The sequence below is a fragment of the Onychostoma macrolepis genome, chromosome 04 (genome assembly GCF_012432095.1).
Source record: "Onychostoma macrolepis isolate SWU-2019 chromosome 04, ASM1243209v1, whole genome shotgun sequence".
Taxonomy (NCBI): Eukaryota; Metazoa; Chordata; class Actinopteri; order Cypriniformes; family Cyprinidae; genus Onychostoma; species Onychostoma macrolepis.
Genome location: NC_081158.1, coordinates 30,680,351 through 30,698,335, shown reverse-complemented (window position 1 = coordinate 30,698,335; position 17,985 = coordinate 30,680,351). Strand labels below are relative to the sequence as shown.

General features: G+C 36.3%; 1 protein-coding gene across 3 annotated transcripts in view; it reads right to left on the bottom strand.

The window, feature by feature from the left end:
* Positions 1–8,142: 8,142 nt before the first annotated feature.
* Positions 8,143–17,985, bottom strand: part of dock4b (dedicator of cytokinesis 4b) — a 114,044-nt gene continuing 104,201 nt past the window's right edge. The window contains exons 49-53 of one of the 3 annotated variants that reach the window (XM_058773431.1): positions 16,178–16,284; positions 14,229–14,301; positions 13,589–13,684; positions 12,078–12,139; positions 8,143–8,670 (exon numbers count right to left, since the gene is read on the bottom strand). In XM_058773431.1, coding sequence (XP_058629414.1) covers positions 8,248–8,670; positions 12,078–12,139; positions 13,589–13,684; positions 14,229–14,301; positions 16,178–16,284 — 761 coding nt within the window. In that variant the 3' untranslated portion in view covers positions 8,143–8,247. The remainder of the gene's footprint in view (positions 8,671–12,077; positions 12,140–13,588; positions 13,685–14,228; positions 14,302–16,177; positions 16,285–17,985) is intronic. The other 2 variants (XM_058773432.1, XM_058773433.1) reach the window with 2 other exon arrangements.

Here is a 17,985-nt window from a genome sequence, read left to right as displayed (position 1 = left end):
TTGGTGGCTGACTAAATACTTTTTTGCCCCACTGTATACTTTATCCGATCAAATACCCCATGAACCATTGTGAAAGACATAACCAAATTAAAAATGATAGAAAAAAACATTAGATTTAAAGTTGTTGATTGTATACAGAAACAATCAATTTTAAGTTTATTGCAAAATATGCGTATATACTTAAATATTTAAGTGTTTTGAGGGTGGGGAGACAGACATGATTAGGTCATTCAAGGCATTTCCTAGAAGTGGGCGGAGCTAACGATCTAATTTGGCACACTTTGCTCACTGCCACTCTTTGATTGGTGGAATTGTCTAAGCAGGACCATGGGTAATGTAGTTTTTAACCACAAATTAAAAACCACACAGATCGGTTCAACAAAAGCATATACAAATCGATAAACAATCTTAATCTCAGAGCTCGCAGCAGGTCTGTCTTTAAAGATTTGTAAGTTATCATTAAATATCAGTTTCCCTATATGGAGAAAATGGATGGCATTTTTACTTCTGGGACCCGACTGTTGCTCTCATAGGCTCCTCTTGAGATCTGACTGACTGACATTAATAATAAAAATATGTTTCCAAGGGGGCTAACAAAAAAGAGAGGAAAAACCTCCATTGATTTACTCACTGCTCTATAACAACAAGACATCACCAAAAAAGTTTGAGAGGAAAAAGAAAAAAAAAAACTTCTATTGTAATAATAGCGGAGAGGCAAAACAAAAATTGCTGCGTCCCCGTTAATTCACAGTGCCAGCTATTTGGGTAATTTACTGAGAAACATCATTACGTTTAAAACAAAAAGGCATATTTAAGGATTTGCTCTAGAGTTGTGCACACTAATGAAAGCTCTTCACAGTGAGATTGTCTCATTTTCTCTCTCGTGCCCTAGGAGGGCCACCAATGGCAAATTGATATCAACACAAATGACATTAAGTTACAAGGCGGCATTGTCCTCGGCAGTCAGACAAACGACAGCGAGGACGGATGGAGTCGCCTGGTGTGAATACAGTATCGATCTTACAGTCACATCGGGGGAGCGAAAGAGGGATAGAGGAAGAGTAGAACGGATTGATTTAGGCTGATGTGCGCTTAATTAAGAAGAGGAATCTTCCACAGACGGACTGCGGTTCCTCGCCGCCTGCCTGTGTAATTATAAGCCAGCTTCAGTGCTTCCACACCTCCTGTATTCAAGTGCGAGGAAAACAGAGGCAGTATTGACTCAATACAGACGAGACTATCCTCTAATTAGCGAGAGAATTCAAGAAAAGAACAATGAGGCCCAGGTACAGCCGCAGCCACAGCTGCTGGCGGGAATTTACAAGGATAAAAAGGGGGAAAAGGGACACTGACGTGCCATGACGCTGACCACACAACATGGGCCAACATGAGCAGAAAATCAATAGGAGTGGTGTTGGTGGCCCCCCGAGGTGTTCACAAACACAGCTACTCCACACTGCGGTAATACCCGCAGAGCAATGAAGTCACTGTTTCTGTCAGCAGCAACATTCAGGCTGGAAGACACTTCCTTTTCAGCTGCTCTGGGTGAATCTCATGAAAACATGTCACAAAGATGCTTTGCATGAAGAAAATAACTGTTTTATAACAGTGTGTGCTAAAAGCAGTACAAGAATGCAACACAAATATATATGTAAATCCTAGAAAAGGAGAAAATATCATTACAGTAATAAGAAACAGTATGTACAGATTTATCTCACAAAAGTCTTTTCTTGCAATTAAAATAAAGTTTGTTTATCTCACTTTTCTCAGAATTCTGTTTTTTTTTTTTTTACTCTGAAGTCTGAGTCTACATCTTGCAATTTTATCAGAATTCTTACAATTCTTTTTTTTTTTTTTCTGAAGTTTGAGTTTATATCTTGCAAGTCCCCCCACCCACCCACACACACCATGGAATAAAAAAAAGGTAATTGTGACTTTTTATCTCACAATTTTAATTTTATATCTCACAATTTTGAAAAAAAAAAAGTTCTGAGATAGTGATATATTCTCACAACTGCAAGTTCATATTTCACTATTCTGACAATTCTTCTCAGAATTGTGAATTTATATCTAGCCATTCTTTTTTTCTCAGAATTGAGAATTTATATATATATATTTTTTAAATCTGAATTGTGAGATATACTCAAATTTGTGAGATAAAAAGTCGCAATTACCTTTTTTATTCTATAAATACAAGAGAACAAGTCAGAATTGTGAGATAAGCCACAATTTTTTATTTTATTTTTTGTCCAATGGTGGAAATAAGCTTCCACACACACACACTCACGCATACAGTATTTAATACTTCTGTTCTCGTGACATACTGTACAGTCTGAACCAGACATGATGTTTGTGACAGATTTCACACTTTTTCCCTAAACATACATATACTCATATCTACATAAATATATTTGAGGGATCTAAACAGCACAAGACTGTCATTTTATGTCATTAACTGTAGCTTTAATCCAAGTACACTAACTAGTCTGCGGTATACTGTAGCTTCAGTCTGCTGTTGATTGCCTACAAAGACATCTTGTCTATAGCAACTCAGTTTGGTGTTAGAATGCATTGCTAAGCTAACAAAACAGCAATAAAACTAAAATATTTAACACATACTGCATACTATTTTCAAACTAAATGTAAATGTGAGTTTCTAGAAAGACCTGTTTACAATTCACCTTTTAAATAAATGGCTGTCAGCAGACAGTGATTTGTTTTCTGCTGTTTGATAAGAAGCGACGGAATGCATACCATGAAATCTCTGCTGCATTTATACACTATAGCAGACACTTTCATGGCACAGTCCCGAGGTGAGAGTATGATTGCAGATAACAGACTCTCTGCACTACCAGTCGGGAAGGAAAAAAAGACTGAGCTAAAGATCCTGCTGTTGAAATAACAATCATATGCCAGCATGACCGTGGAGGACGTGCTGTTAAGAGTTGAGGTCGCTGACAAGTGCATATATGCCGTCGCGGTTGCATATGAGCCACCTAAGGTGAATATCTTCAACCTTTAGCATTCTCAACCCACAACCACCCACCACTGGCAGTGAAGAACAGATTAACACTTAGGAAGGCAAGAACACCGGCTGCTAGATAAGAGTCCACGAAGTGGTGGTGATCCTGGACGAAAGAGTTCGCATCTGCGGTTTTAACACAGCTTAAGGGCAAACTTAGGAGGCTTGTGTAAATGAACGCACATGCAAAACTGAAGTAAGTAAAGATGAATGAATGGATGAATGGAGAAGGCCTCTTTAATTTACGCCTAGGTGAGTATTGGCATACAGAACGCACCGTGACTCAAGTGCTTAATTTTACCCTCGTTCTATTGTAATTTCCCAATCGATTGTGGTTTAGTGTCCTCACCACGAGTGGCCACATTACCGTGGCGTTTCCACTCAGCCTGATGATGGGCAGTTCACTCATGTGCTTCAATGTCATGGCCAGGTCAGCAGATTTCTCTGTGTCCTTTCTTTCTCAGGAGCCTGTCAAACTAGCAGGATGCACCTGTTAAGATCACATAAAGGCAGTTGGAGATGGTCCAAAACATATTGAGCTGCCTACATGGATAATATCCTAACTAAAATGAAATCTATTAAGTGACTGATTTGAAACAATCAATAGGGAGTCAATTCATGCACCTCAAATCACTACATTTCAATTCAGGTTCTAGTTTATTTATTTATTTTTTAAAATTTCAATACTTGAAATAAATGTTAACTGAAATTATCTGTCTTTTTCATTTAGATTAACTTTATTATAGTTGACTAAAACTAAAATCTAAAAAAAATAAAAATAAAAAAATTCAAAACTTGAATTTAAAAAACAAGAAAAAACAAACAAACAAACACTGGAAACACATTTCCTACAATTAAAATAAATGTTAACTGAAATAACATTCATAACAACTGATAACTTTATTTCTACATTTGTTATTTTCACTTAGTTTAGCTTTATTATAGTTGACTAAAACAAAACATTTTATCATATATATATATATATATATATAAATATATATATTTATTAAGACACCTATATTTTAAATAGATACAGAAAATATACAAATAAAAACTATTTAAAAATTAATAAACTATAAAGGTATCTCAATGAGGCTAAAATAACAGATTCCAATATAATTCCATATTAGAACATTGATACAGATGCAATAATCCTATTATCATAAATTATGTTGTACACAATATATTGGTAAAAATGATCAATTTTTAATTATATTAAAATTATTTGTATGAATTCTAACTAATTTCAGAACAATGTCGAATGAAACCAAGATACATTTAGTTGGCATTTCTCTTGACCCATCCACCATCTTGGATCAGTGCAATGCACTATGGGATTGTTTTATCCTGGAGGGATACAAGCTGCCTTAGATTTTGGCCAAAATGTTGCTACTTACTTTTTAGAACAAACGGGTAGGTATGTCGGTCGCATACCTTTGAGGCCTTCAAATGTTGTCTAAATTGTCCACACACTAGGTTTTAGAAAAGAGATTAAGCAGAACTTTAATTTATATTGGATGTACTATAGGATGCTTTAAGCTTCATTTTGTGTTATTTAGCATACAGTTCGCCATGCTTTTTAATCATTTTAGATCACTGATGTGTCCAACATCACCCATCGACTCAGTCGAAGCTTCAGAGTTCAAACGACAGTTCAAATCAAACGTTCTCACATTGGGAAAGGTGTGTGAAATACAGCTGCCTACATCAATCCTTCGTTTGATGTTCTATGGAAATCCCCATACGATATCTGCAAGAGTCCTCTACGAGGTCATAACACAGAAAACAATAAACCAGTGGAGAGACAGAAGGTGCGTAAAGCCGATGGGCAAATCCCAATCAGCTGAAAGCATAACAGCAGTGATACAGGAAATCAGAAGGATGAAACAGGAAATCTATTATCCATAAGCTGTTTGAAATCTCAGTCTCTGCCGATGAACCTCGGTCCCAGATGGAAACTCTGTGTTCTTTAGAGTTTGCTGAAGCAGAAAACTCCTTGAGCTTGTGCTATGAAGAGCTCAGCCAAGGTAAGGCAACATTAAGACCTGCATTTCTCCTTGCTGAGCTTTTGACCGTGCCCATAAATTTACAATTCTCTGGGTGTTTAGCATTTAAATTAGCTACACTTTGGTGGAACAGTTTGCCGAAGTCTTGAAGGAAACATAAAAGGATGGAGCACGGCAAAGGCTAGGAATATTCTCTCTCGCTTGAGCCCGTCATAAACACTAAGATATCCCTGGTCCGGAAGACTTCCCAATTACAATTACCGTTTAACCTTTCAAGTAAACTGTGCATTTCCTTGGAAAAATCCTTGGTTCCTCGCGTCTCAAACCTACCATGACAGCGAGAGAGTCTTCAAACGTCCCACCACAGCAAGATTGCATTATGTGTGCAAATACAGGTCTTACTGAACAGAGACAAACCCATGAATAATGCAACTGGCTTGCTGCACCTGGAGGAATAACAATGAGCTTCCTACTTTTCCGCCGTTATGATCCTTATTAGAGGTCCAATGAGCTGTCATGGAGCTTAATCTGTAAAATACACACACTTTATATATACACAATACATATATTAGCTGCATTTACATTGAGACTCCTGAAGAACATACACAACATATTCAGCCTGTTAGCCTGCTCTGAATCAAGGAAATCAGAGACGTGCATTAACCTTTCGAGAAAAGAACGCAATGAGCTGTTGAATCAAAATGTTCTTGCTGGAAATGTTTATTAGACAGGAAGTCATTAGAATGTAAATGTGTTAGGCGCTTTCTTGACCTCATTTCCCTACGCTCACAAAATACATAAATATTTGACATTTATCATCTTAATTTGCTTTTCAAACATTCAAAGCTGTAAATTTGTTATAGCTACACTTCTGTTAAAAACACGTTATGTACAATAGACAAGATATTGCATTTGGCATAATTACATCAATCTTGTTATTTAATTTACAGTACTGATTTTTGTGAATGTCATCATTTGGCATTCGCAACAAACCCCAGTCTCATAAAATGTGACCGTAAAAAGGAGAAAATAATCATACTCAAGTTAATTTGAGAATTAATAAGAAATAGAAAACGAATAAGGACGCTGTACAGCGATCACATTTTCCACTAAATGAAACGATAGCTGGTCTCTCCGCAGTATATTCGCCTGGATTTCATTTGCAGGGCCCTACAGAATTGTAAACTTGGCAACATTCGGACAACAGATGAAATTATGCATGCAGTAACATTTCTGAACATTTTGCAACCGTGTGTTGGCGTTTATGCATGTTAAGAAATGTAATAATTATTTAAACAGGTTGTAGATGGTCGCATTACCTGCATTTTATGCAGGTAAATGAAACATGAGGTGCAGTCCAGAGGTGCCAATCCAGAGTTGACTGGAACGCATGAGTTTAGATTATAAGTGTGAACAGGAATGGCAGCCCTTATTGCCCAATGGCAGCTTGAGTCTCTGTAATGCCCTAGGTAGTTCAAGTACCTCTCATATGAAGCTCTTTTACCAGGCTATATCACTTTGTCTCACTGTCTTTTAGACAGTACGGCAACGCAGCGCTGTAAAGTGGTCCGGTGCACCGTGAGTTGTACGGTGAAGTCTATTAGAGTGGATGTCTAACGCTCCATTTGCATCCTAATAAAGCATCTTCAGGTTCAAGACATCCATTTTCCTTACAGCCCACCTGGTCCTTTGGCACAACACTTGGCAAAACTCCACAAAAGTCCATCTCCATTTATATCGCGTGGGCATGTGCGCTCTGTACCGAAACCCTTGTTGGGAATTTTTCCCACCACCTACACGGGTTCCAATCATTCAGACCCAAAACTCCTAAGAAATCTAAAAGAAACTATTCACGCTGCAGGTCTCTGAAAGCCCCTATAGACTCGCCCACAACTGGTTTCTAATCAGTCAGACTACAAACTCCAAAGAAACTATCAATGCTGTAGGGCTCCAAAGCCCATATAGACTCGCCTACAATTGCATTCCAATTACATAAATGGGCTGAACGTACAACTTCACATTAGTCAATGCAAAGGTGGCAGTTCATACAGTGAAACTTTTTTTTTTTGATTTGATTTGACGAATCCATGAAAGCACTTTGCATGTGGATTTTTAGTATTAAGAATAGAGACTATGGTAGCTTGGTCTTACAAAAGTAGCAACCTTTGTAAAGGCCTATTCACACCGAGTGCAATCTTCCTCTTTTTTTAAGTGACCTGTCGGACTGCAAATAAAATTGACTTAATGACATACATGCTTTTTTATTTACAGAGCCACCACTATTGATGCACAGTCTAGCACGTTGGTGGCACTTTAATCTCTGCACTAGAATAGGACATATGACTATTGTCTTTGCACACTCCTTTTTGAACACGAAAATGACATAAGCAGTTCCAGCTTGTGAACTCTTTGTAATACAGACATAAACCTAGTCTCCTTTGGAAGTCCACTAATAAAATATGTGCATATATAATAAATGTGCATAAATACAAACCCACAGGGCACATGGGAATTCGTGCAAAAATGCACAAAAAAATACATATAATGCCAATGCAGGAAATTGATTTTAATGCAAATCTGCAATAAATAATATTATTTTCTCTACACTTTATGGACTAATGTGCTAATATTTTATTTTACCCCACATTTTCCCTCGAATTCGGTGTGAACAGGCCTTAGACCCAAAGTTAAATGCCATCCTGATCGTATCATTCTAACATTAATAAAGAGGACTTTTAGCACCTTCTGCCTAAATAAAAATTACAAAGTACTTTTAATCGTGCATTTCTCATTGATAAAAAGACTCTTAAGGCAAATATGTCTTGTATCAACCACTATAAATACATATTAGCATTGATAAATCTATGAAAAGTCTGAGAAAATACCACGCTACTAAGTTCTGTTTAGAGTTAATTAAGGGGCTTGGGTAATTTGACAAGCAAAGTTATAATTTCGGACCTAAAAAGTGCATAAAATGCAGTCATACCCCTGTATCCCTCTCTCACTCTAAATATACACACATATATATATATATATATATATATATATATATATATATATATATATATATATATATATATATATATATATATATATATATATATATATATATATATATATATTTTATACATTAAATCTAAATTGGGAGTTTGTAATCGTAAACCCAGAGAGGTTAAGTGTAAAAGTGCAAATGGTGGGGTTGGAGTGAAGGGCGCAGCGTTAGAGCTGTGAGACTTTCCTCGGAATGGGTCGGGGTCTGGGAAACTGGTCGGGCCGGCGCGGTTCAGTGTCTTGCCTTCGAATCTGGTGCGGTTTGGGAGGAATAGGTGGTGCGTCGATGCTTGGAGGAATCGATAGGCTCGGTGGAAGCGGGACCTGTCTGCGGGGGTTGTTTCGCTCGTGTATGCTGTAAGGAGGCGGAGTCTTGTTCTCCCGCCGAATGAGCTCGTCCGATCCGCTGGAGGCGGAGTTTGGGAGGGCATGGTCAGTAGGCATGTTCTCAGTTCCGGAGGCCTCAGAGACGCTGCAGCGACTGAGAGATGAGATGCCACTGCTGTAGCTTCCAGAAAGCACTGGAGAATTCGACACCAACCCTGTCGACTGGCACTCTGTGGGTGAGGGGGTGAACGGAGGCACAGAGGTCTGCGAATACAAGATTAGAGAAAACATAAAGCTCTGGGCCACAATGTAGTTAGCAAAAGATAAGTTACCTCATTCTGCTAGAAGAAACCCTTAATAAAGAAACCATCAGCTGCAACAGAAGCAACGTCCCGCCTCACAGAGTTAATCTGTACACTGGAAGGCCAAAGCACAATATTCTGCAATTTTGGCTCCATTATTTTGAGGCAATACTGTCTCTTTTCATTACGAAAATAATTTCTAGGCAATTAAATCTGCAACTAAGACTGCATCTGTTTCTAGGACTTCATTTCACTGAATAAAGCGTATTTAGTCTGATTGCACTCTGGAGAGAACTTCAAACACAACATTTCCGCTAGGATAATTCAGCTTTGTGCAGCAACTACAAACGAAATACACACAGTTGTGAATGGTGTATCTCAATAAAAGAGTTTCAATGTAATATATATATATATATATATATATATATATATATATATATATATATATATATATATATATATATATATATATATATATATACATACACACACACAATATTATAAAAATTATATTTCAAAAGATGAACATAATGGTCATTGACCACTATTATAGATTTTAAAGTTATTCAGTATCAACTGACATTTACTTTACATTTAGTCATTTAGCAGACGCTTTTATCCAAAGCGACTTACAAACGAGGACATTAGAAGTAATCAAAACCAACAAAAGAGCAACAACGTGCAAGTGCTATTGCACTGCTATTGTCGCAGTACACATAAAAATATTTTTTTATTATTTATTTTTTTTTTTTTATTAGAAACAAGTAGATAGAATAGAAAAAAGAAAGCTAGTGTTAGTTTTACAAGAAAAGCTAGCAGTTAGAGAATAAATATGCAATTGATAGAGGGTCAAATGTGTGTTTTTTTTTTTAAAAAAGACGACAGATAAAATGAAATTAGAATAGAGAGTGCTAGAGTTAGAGGGTCAAATAAAGATGGAAGAGATTAGTTTTTAGCCGTTTCTTGAAGATGGGTAAGGATTCAGCTGCTCGGATTGAGTTGGGCAGGTCATTCCACCAGATGGGAACAGTTAATGAAAAGTCTGTGAAAGTGATTTTGTGCCTCTTTGGGATGGCACAATAATGCGTCGTTCACTTGCAGAACGCAAGCTTCTAGAGGGCACATAAGTCTGAAGTACTGAATTTAGGTAAAGGGGTGCAGAGCCAGTGGTGGTTCTGTAGGCAAACATTAATGCCTTGAATTTAATGCGAGCGGGTATTGGTAGCCAGTACAAATTGATGAACAGAGGTGTGACGTGCGTTCTTTTCGGCTCATTAAAGATTCATCTTGCAGCGGCATTTTGGATTAATTGTAGAGGTTTGAGGGAATTGGCTGGAAGACCTGCCAAGAGAGCATTGCAATAGTCAAGTCTGGACAGATTAAGAGCCTGAACAAGGAGTTGTGTTGAATGTTCCCGAGAGAAAGGGCCTGATCTTCTTAATATTGTATAAAAGCAAATCTGCAGGACCGGGCAGTTTTAGCAATGTGGTCTGAGAAAGTCATCTTATCAATCACAACTCCAAGGTTTCTGGCTGTTTTTGAAGGAGTTATGGTTGATGAGCCTAACTGGAAGGTGAAATTGTGATGGGTTTGCTGAAACTGACATAATCCACTGTTACCAGACTGCCTATTTCAAACATAAAATGCAATCTTGTTTTGAAGATTTCAGACTATCCAATTCAAACTGGATAACGTAAAATATTCTGGACCAGAATGGAAATTTGCGCTGGTCGATGTTGGTTTTTCCAGCTGTGACTGACTGTGGAATCTGTACTGTGTGTGTGTGTGTGTTTGGTCATGCGTGTATGTGATATGTCACAGTATAGCTTCAGGCATGAGACTATTTCTAAGGCAAACAACTGTACACAGGTGGTCACACAGGTTATCCTTTCCCTTTCCGAACCACTGACCGCACTTCCTTCAGGAAATTCACCAGCATTCCTGCTGAGATCTCTTTCCATCCGAATATCTCCCTCTCTGCTTTGTTCTTGGTAGCTTGACAGATTTTAGCATTTCTGATTTCCAGTAGGAGGAATGATTTGATTTCTAGGCAGTCATCTACACTTTAAATGTGAACAGTTTCCTTTCTTACATGAGTTAGATTCTAGAGTTTTATATGGTGAGTGTTTCTGAATACCAGGTGACGGATCAATACGTGGCACAAGATGAGAATTCAGGAAAACCGCAAGAAATGTAATTACCAACATGAGACGCGCCGAATGAGGCGGTGTTGAATAGGAGTTTCTGAGAAGCCATTACAGCTGTGTTCTGCTTTAAGGACTGTTGCTCTGAATGAGGAGAATGTGCTTTTATTTAAAACCTGAATACACTCACTGCAACACTGATAGCAGTAGCTCCAACCTTTTTTAAGGTCTGTGACCCTTTTTGACTATTATGCCCTTTGAAAGAAAAATACTTTCTTTTGTTTCTTCAATACAGATACCTGCATTTTCAGTAAAGCTGTAATTTTTATTCACTGTATTGGTATTGTACATGAACACAGTGTTGGATTCAAAAATGATACAGAGAGATAACATGAGTGAAATATACTAAGGTTCAAAGGTTTGGGGTCTGTATGAATTTTTTAGAATCTTTTCTTTTTTCTTTTGCACCACCAAGGCTGTATTTATTTGATTAAACATACAGTAAAAACAGTAATATTGTGAAATATTACAGTATTACAATTTAAAATAGCTGTTTTCTATTTGAATATATTTTAAAATGTAATTTATTTCTGTGAAGCAAAGCTGAATTTTCAGCATCATTTCTCCAGTTTTCAGTGTCACATGATGCTGATTTGCTGCTCAAGGAACATTTATGATTATCAATGTAGAAAACAGTTGTACAGCTTCATATTTTTCTGGAAATTGTGATAATTTATTTACATAAAAAAAAAAAAATTTCACAAAAACAGCATTTATTCAAATTAGAAATCTTTTGTAACATTTTAAATTACTTTTCCTGTCACTTTCAATGAATTTAATGCACCCTTACTAAATAAAAGTATTAATTTCCTTTAAAAAAGATAAAAGATCTTACTGACCCCAAACTTTTGAACGGTAGTGCATATATATGTTTTGTAGCAATATACGTGTGCCACCATTGAGATGGAGGTCTTTTATTATTTTATTTATTTTGATTTCTGGAGGATCTGCACCAGATCGCTGCCAACTGAACTGCTCAGGACTGGCATGAACACAGACAAACAGTGTCCCTCTGTCTAATCATGGGCCCAGTTGGATTGACTTGAGTCTGACCCAGTTTAGACAGCCTGGATTGAGTCCCCAGACACTACAGTAAACATCCACACCAGTAAATACATCAAAGGTCACTTCACAAAACACCCCAGACAACAAGAAAAGGTCATACCTTCTGCGGCGAGCGTGATGTCATCACAGGGGACTGTGATCGTGTAGTCTTGGCAGGAGATCCTATTAAAGGACACAAAAAGTCAATCTTCTTCACTTGATACAGGAGCCTGGGACAGTAAACACGGTCATGGCTGTCTATTAATCAGGGAAGCGCTTTGTCAAGGTCGCTCGGCTAATGCAAAACAGTTTAACCATTCGGTACAGTACCAGTTCTTTCTAGGAAGCTCAATTAGAGTCCACAGACGTAGAACCTTAAAAGCGTTGTATCATACTTTTTTATAATGCAATTTGTTCCCTGAGGTCTACTTATAATGTTAGAGAAGTTTTGGAGTGTAAAAAGAGTCATAATTTAGGTTTCATGACCATTTCCCATCCACTCGCTGACCCTGAGTTTCACTTTCTTTTTTTTTTTTGGGATATACTGATCATTTCTAAAAGGTACTTCATAATAATCATGATAATAACAATGATATTATTATTATTATTATATAATGTTATTTATCATAATAGCAGCAGTAGAATTATACATAATAATATGTAGTATTCATTATTTATTATATATAAACTAAAAAATATATAAAAAATAATAAAAGTCAAATAAACTAGTTACTGTATAGTTTGATCTGAAAGTCATGTCATAATAATAATAATAATAATAAACAATTATTATTATTATTATTATATTAATAATAACAGTATTATACCTAATAATAACTATTATTATTTTTATTATTTATAAAAAATTTAATTATAAAATTAATATAAAATAAAAATAATATAAAACAATAAAATGTAAAATAAACTAATTACTGTATAGTTAGTTAAAAATCACATCATAATTGTATTATATTAAAATGTATATAATTAATACAAAATACTACATAATACTAGTTATAGCTACTATAACTACTATATTTATAGTAGACTATATATAATATATCATTTGAAATATAGTAAATATACTAGCTATAAATATTCTACATAATAATTCTAGTTATGAAATGTAATAACAGTAATTTCTCATTGTTAAATTAATATAAAAATAAAAATATGATAAAACACTAGTTATACTTTATATTAAAATAAATAAACACACACATACATACAAGTTATGAAAGTAAGAATGCAGAAAAGACAAAGCAGACCAAAATCTGAAAGGTAATGAAGCAGTAACAGTGCAAACTGAGGTTTAAATACATGTCATGCAGTTTAAAGACATAAATGCTGCGAGAAATCTCATCAAGAACGATTATAAACAAAAGAGTGTGTGGGAGGGATCCCGTTGTTAGATGGTGTGCCTTTTCTCATTAAATACATGGAGACAGTATCTTCAAATTCTCACTGATGTTTCTGACCAGCAGCCCTCATGATGCAGAGAGACGGAGAAGTTAAGACGAGCGAGAAACCAGGAGTCTTTAGAGCAGAAGAATGGAAGATCTGAGAGTTAAAAGCCTTGGAAAACATCTATGTGAGTCTAAAGGATCGGTCGGAGCGGATTTCTTTCTTTACCTGAGTACGGTGGTCTAGGAGGGACAGGGGGACACCTTCCATTAAAATCAGAGAGCGACGTGTCTAGACTCCAGCTACTTGGTGCGAGCTTCACCACTTTCACACACAAAACATGCATTTCAGGTACATTCAATCAACTCAACTCAAAATATGACTATCAATAGCAAATCGAGGTTTGACCTGTCCTGCTACAACTTCCTGCCTCAAAAACAGGAAATATATCAAACAAAGAAAGAAAAATTTGATTTTTTTGGGTCGTTAACATATATTTCCCATTTAATGTCTTGTATGGGAAAAACAATTCCAAAAATATTCAACATTCAAAACCTTCTACACATTTTTTCCCCTCAAGTCAATGTACCCACTACGAGTTAACCGTTGATTTAAATAACTTCGAAGAACGGATGAAATAAAGATGATGAAATCTCCTCAACATCTTCCTGTCAATCAGAATAAGCACGAGTCTGTTGGTGAACCTCTTTGGTGGTTCAGTCACAGCTGTCACAACACACGGGAGCGGCGAGCTGTCGGATAGCATCAGATCCAGCACGCTGATCGCCAGACCCCCCTCACTTCAGACCACCCTCCTCAGAGCAGGACGGCAGACTGAAGATTCATACGCTCACATGCACATGCTCACCTTTGTCGGGGGTGGAGATGTTGGGGTCACTGCGAGGCAAGGAGGCGTCGCCCGCTGGGTGTGGAACCGGCCTCTGTAAACGAGAGTCATGTCACATGAATGCGGTTGTGATTTCTGTCTACTTATGATTTACTAAAGGCTATAGGTTTAATATTGAAATATCCATGTCATTGCTCATCTTATTTTGTGCTTTATTTGTCATTTTCATTAATAGCAGAGAAGAGACTCAAGCTTCATTTAAACTTGAACTGGCTACAGCCCACGAAAGAAAAAAAGTAGCATTTCATCCATCCATTAATTCATGCATAATTTACACTTACAGTATTTAAAGAAAAATAGAGTTATATTAATTTTTAAACTAAAGATACAACTACAGATATAGTATATAGAGTGAGGGGTGAAAGTGAAAAGGATGCAACGTTAATTTTCCTCCCTATTAGAATTTGCTGCTGATTCTGAAATGGGAATTCTGTTAATTTGCAAATGAAATTGTCTCAATTACGAGAAATAAGGTTTTGGTAACATGAAAGTCCTAATTACAAGAAATAAAGTCTCAATTATGAGAAATTAAGTCTCAGTTATAAGAAATAAAGTCTTAATTGTGAGAAATAAAGTCTCAATGGCTAAAAAGTCTATTATGAGAAAGCTGCATTAACAAAGAAATAAAGTCTCAATTACAAGAAATAGTCTCAATTTGCAAAAAAAAGTCTATTATGGGAAAGTTTCAATAACGAGAAATAAAGTTGCAACTATGAAAAATAATGTCTCAATAATGTCTTATGAGAAAGTCTCAATTACAAGAGATAAAGTCTTAATTGTGAAAAATAGTCTATATTATGAGAAAATCTCAATTATGAGAAATAGTCCTAATTAACAGATATCAATTCTCAATTAGGGACAGTCTTGTAAGAAATTACGAATTACAAGAAATTAAGTATCAGTTATGAGGAATAAAGTCTTATTTGAGAGAAATGAAGTCTCAAATACGAGAAATAGTCTCAATTACAACATATAATGTTTCAATTACGTGACAAAGTCTCAGTTACGAAAAATTAAGTCTTAACAGCAAGAACTAAAGTCTCAATTGAGAGAAATAGTCTCAATTATGAGAAATAAAGTCTTAATTATGAGATAGTCTTGATTACTAGAAATAAATTATACATCATAAGAGCATTAGTTGTGAGATATAGTCGCAATTACAATAAAGTCTCAATTATGAGAAATAACATTTCAATTACAAGACATAACATCTCAATTATAAGAAATATTATGATAAACAAAGTTTAATTTAGCAGAAATAGCGTCTCAGTTACAAGAAACCGTGTCTCAATTACGAGAAGTGGTCTTTAAGTTTTAATTATGAGAAATAAAGTTTCAGTCATGAGAAATAAAGTCTCAATTGCAAGTTTTAAAAATGGGAAATAGTTTTAATTCTGTTAATTCCTTGGAAGAAAATTGTGAAGTAGTAAGCAGATTTGAGCTGATGATGTTGTATTCTGCATAGACACTTAAAAAAAAAAAACTAACACTAGCTTGCTCTATTCTTTTTCTATTTTATCTGTTTTCTTTTTATTTATTATATAATAATAATAAAAAAAAAACCTTGCTACGTGTACTGTCTTAAGCTAACTGAGACTTGTTATAGCAATTGCATATCATTGCTCTTTTGCTGATTTTGATTGCTTCTAATGTCCTCATTTGTAAGTCGCTTTGGATAAAAGCATCTACTAAATTACTAAATGTAAATGTATTTTACCTCACTAATAGACACATTCACAAAATCAATTTTACATGGTCATTTTTAAAGATGCGGTTAATGCAAATCTTACAATGATGAAGGGAAAGCGAGGTAAACCCAACCAGTACACAAAAAATCTTCCAAAAACACTCCTATATGACCTGAACACTGGTGAATATTAAAAACATTGATATTCTAATCATGTTCATACCTGTGCGGGATCCAGGGGGTTTGGATATATGGCACTGCAGGGTCTCTCTCGCGGTGAGAGGCAGTTCTCTCGGGAATGCTTGTGTTTATCTGACAACTGTGGAGAACCTGTGAAGGGTGAGGAGGTGTAAGCAAGGGTGTGATTTCAGCAACACACCGACACGAATGCTCACATTATGTGCCCACACACACACACAGAAAAAGGACATAGATCTTGCTCTCATTTCTTTGCTAACCAGCCAGCACATGAAATAAAGGCTTGTCCACGTCTTTGCCTCCCGCTAGGGTGAGAATTGTTCTGCTGGGGTGACAGACGGCTATTTCGCAGGGAGAGATAGACTAGCTGACATGGGGAGCGGCCTGGACCTGCTCAGAACACTAACTTCCTCCTCCAACACAGGACAGGAGGCCACGGCTCCCTTATGTGCCCCGGTGATAGTCATCATCAGTCTAGAGTTCTTCAAGCTGCATTTTATGCCGTCTGTAATTCTCCAGAAGCGCTTCCTGTCTGCCGCTGCTTTATGGGGGTCTCTATGGGAGGCATGGAGGGCTGCCAAGGGGAGACTATAAGATTACATAAATGTCTCCATACATATTCCTGTTTTTATGACCTGTGTCTGCAAGTAAACACATGCTGGATGGAGGGAGATAAGAGGCCAAGGAAGAGCAGAGGAGAGAGAGAAACAGAGGGGAGAGTTCTGCTATATATCAGGACACCAGCTTTCTGTAACCCACAGTAAAACAGCATTAAATGGGCCATAAACTTCACTGTGCTGTAGCATTTTATTTTTAACGTGGAAATATGTTTATTATGGAAGCCTGATGCTTGATTCGGAATCAGAGTAAAAAAAATATATATGTAAATAAATAAATAAATAATTGCAATAAAGCTTAAAGTAAGAAAGAGTCAAAGTTGTAATTGCAACAAACAATAAAGATGCAATCATAGGAAAATCAGTAATAATTTCTCACAACTGAGTTTTGTTTTTTTGCAAAGTGATATATATATATGTATATATATGTCTAAATTACCAGAAAAAATTCATAAGTCATAAGAAATGAAGTCCAAATTATGATTGCAAGCGTAAGATATGTCGTATTGTGAAATCTTAAAGGGGACTTACACTGTAAAAAAGAAAAAAAAAGAAAAGTTGAGCCAACTTAAAATTTTAAGGCAACCAGCTTCAACAGATTTTTGAGTTTCTCAACTTGTCGTTTTAACAAAAATTTGAGAATCTCCCACAAAAATAAGTTGAGCAAACTCAAAAATCTGCTGAAGCTGGTTGCCTTAAAAGTTGTCTTTTTTCTACAGTGTATTATGCAAAAATCACTTTTAAAAGGTGTTTGACAGTTGTGTGGCTGCAGTGTGTGAAAACAACCAGCCTATGATGGTAAAAATCCACCCACTCATTTTTTATACTCCCAGTAAATCATAAACAGTCTCTCAGAACAAGCGATTCCAGATTTTCCATACATACACGTCATTGTAGGGAAAAATCCCCACCCATTTGTGACGGTCTCTGCCCTATTAGCATAAACACAGCCCTGAGTGAGAAGCAGCAGTCCGCCATTACTGTTTTGTTGCTGTAGCTGCTGGAGATATACAATGTCAGCGCCAAAGATGCATTAGAAGTCTCGTGTGTTGAGATGCACCAACGAATATAGGAGTCTCCATGGACTCTCTCCATCTGAGCCACTAAGGACACTGTGGCTAAGTTTCATTTTAGAAGGAAATGTCCCGTAAAAAAGGTAAAGTCCTATATAGATATATATTTATTCTGAAAAAGGAATCAACACCAACGATTCATG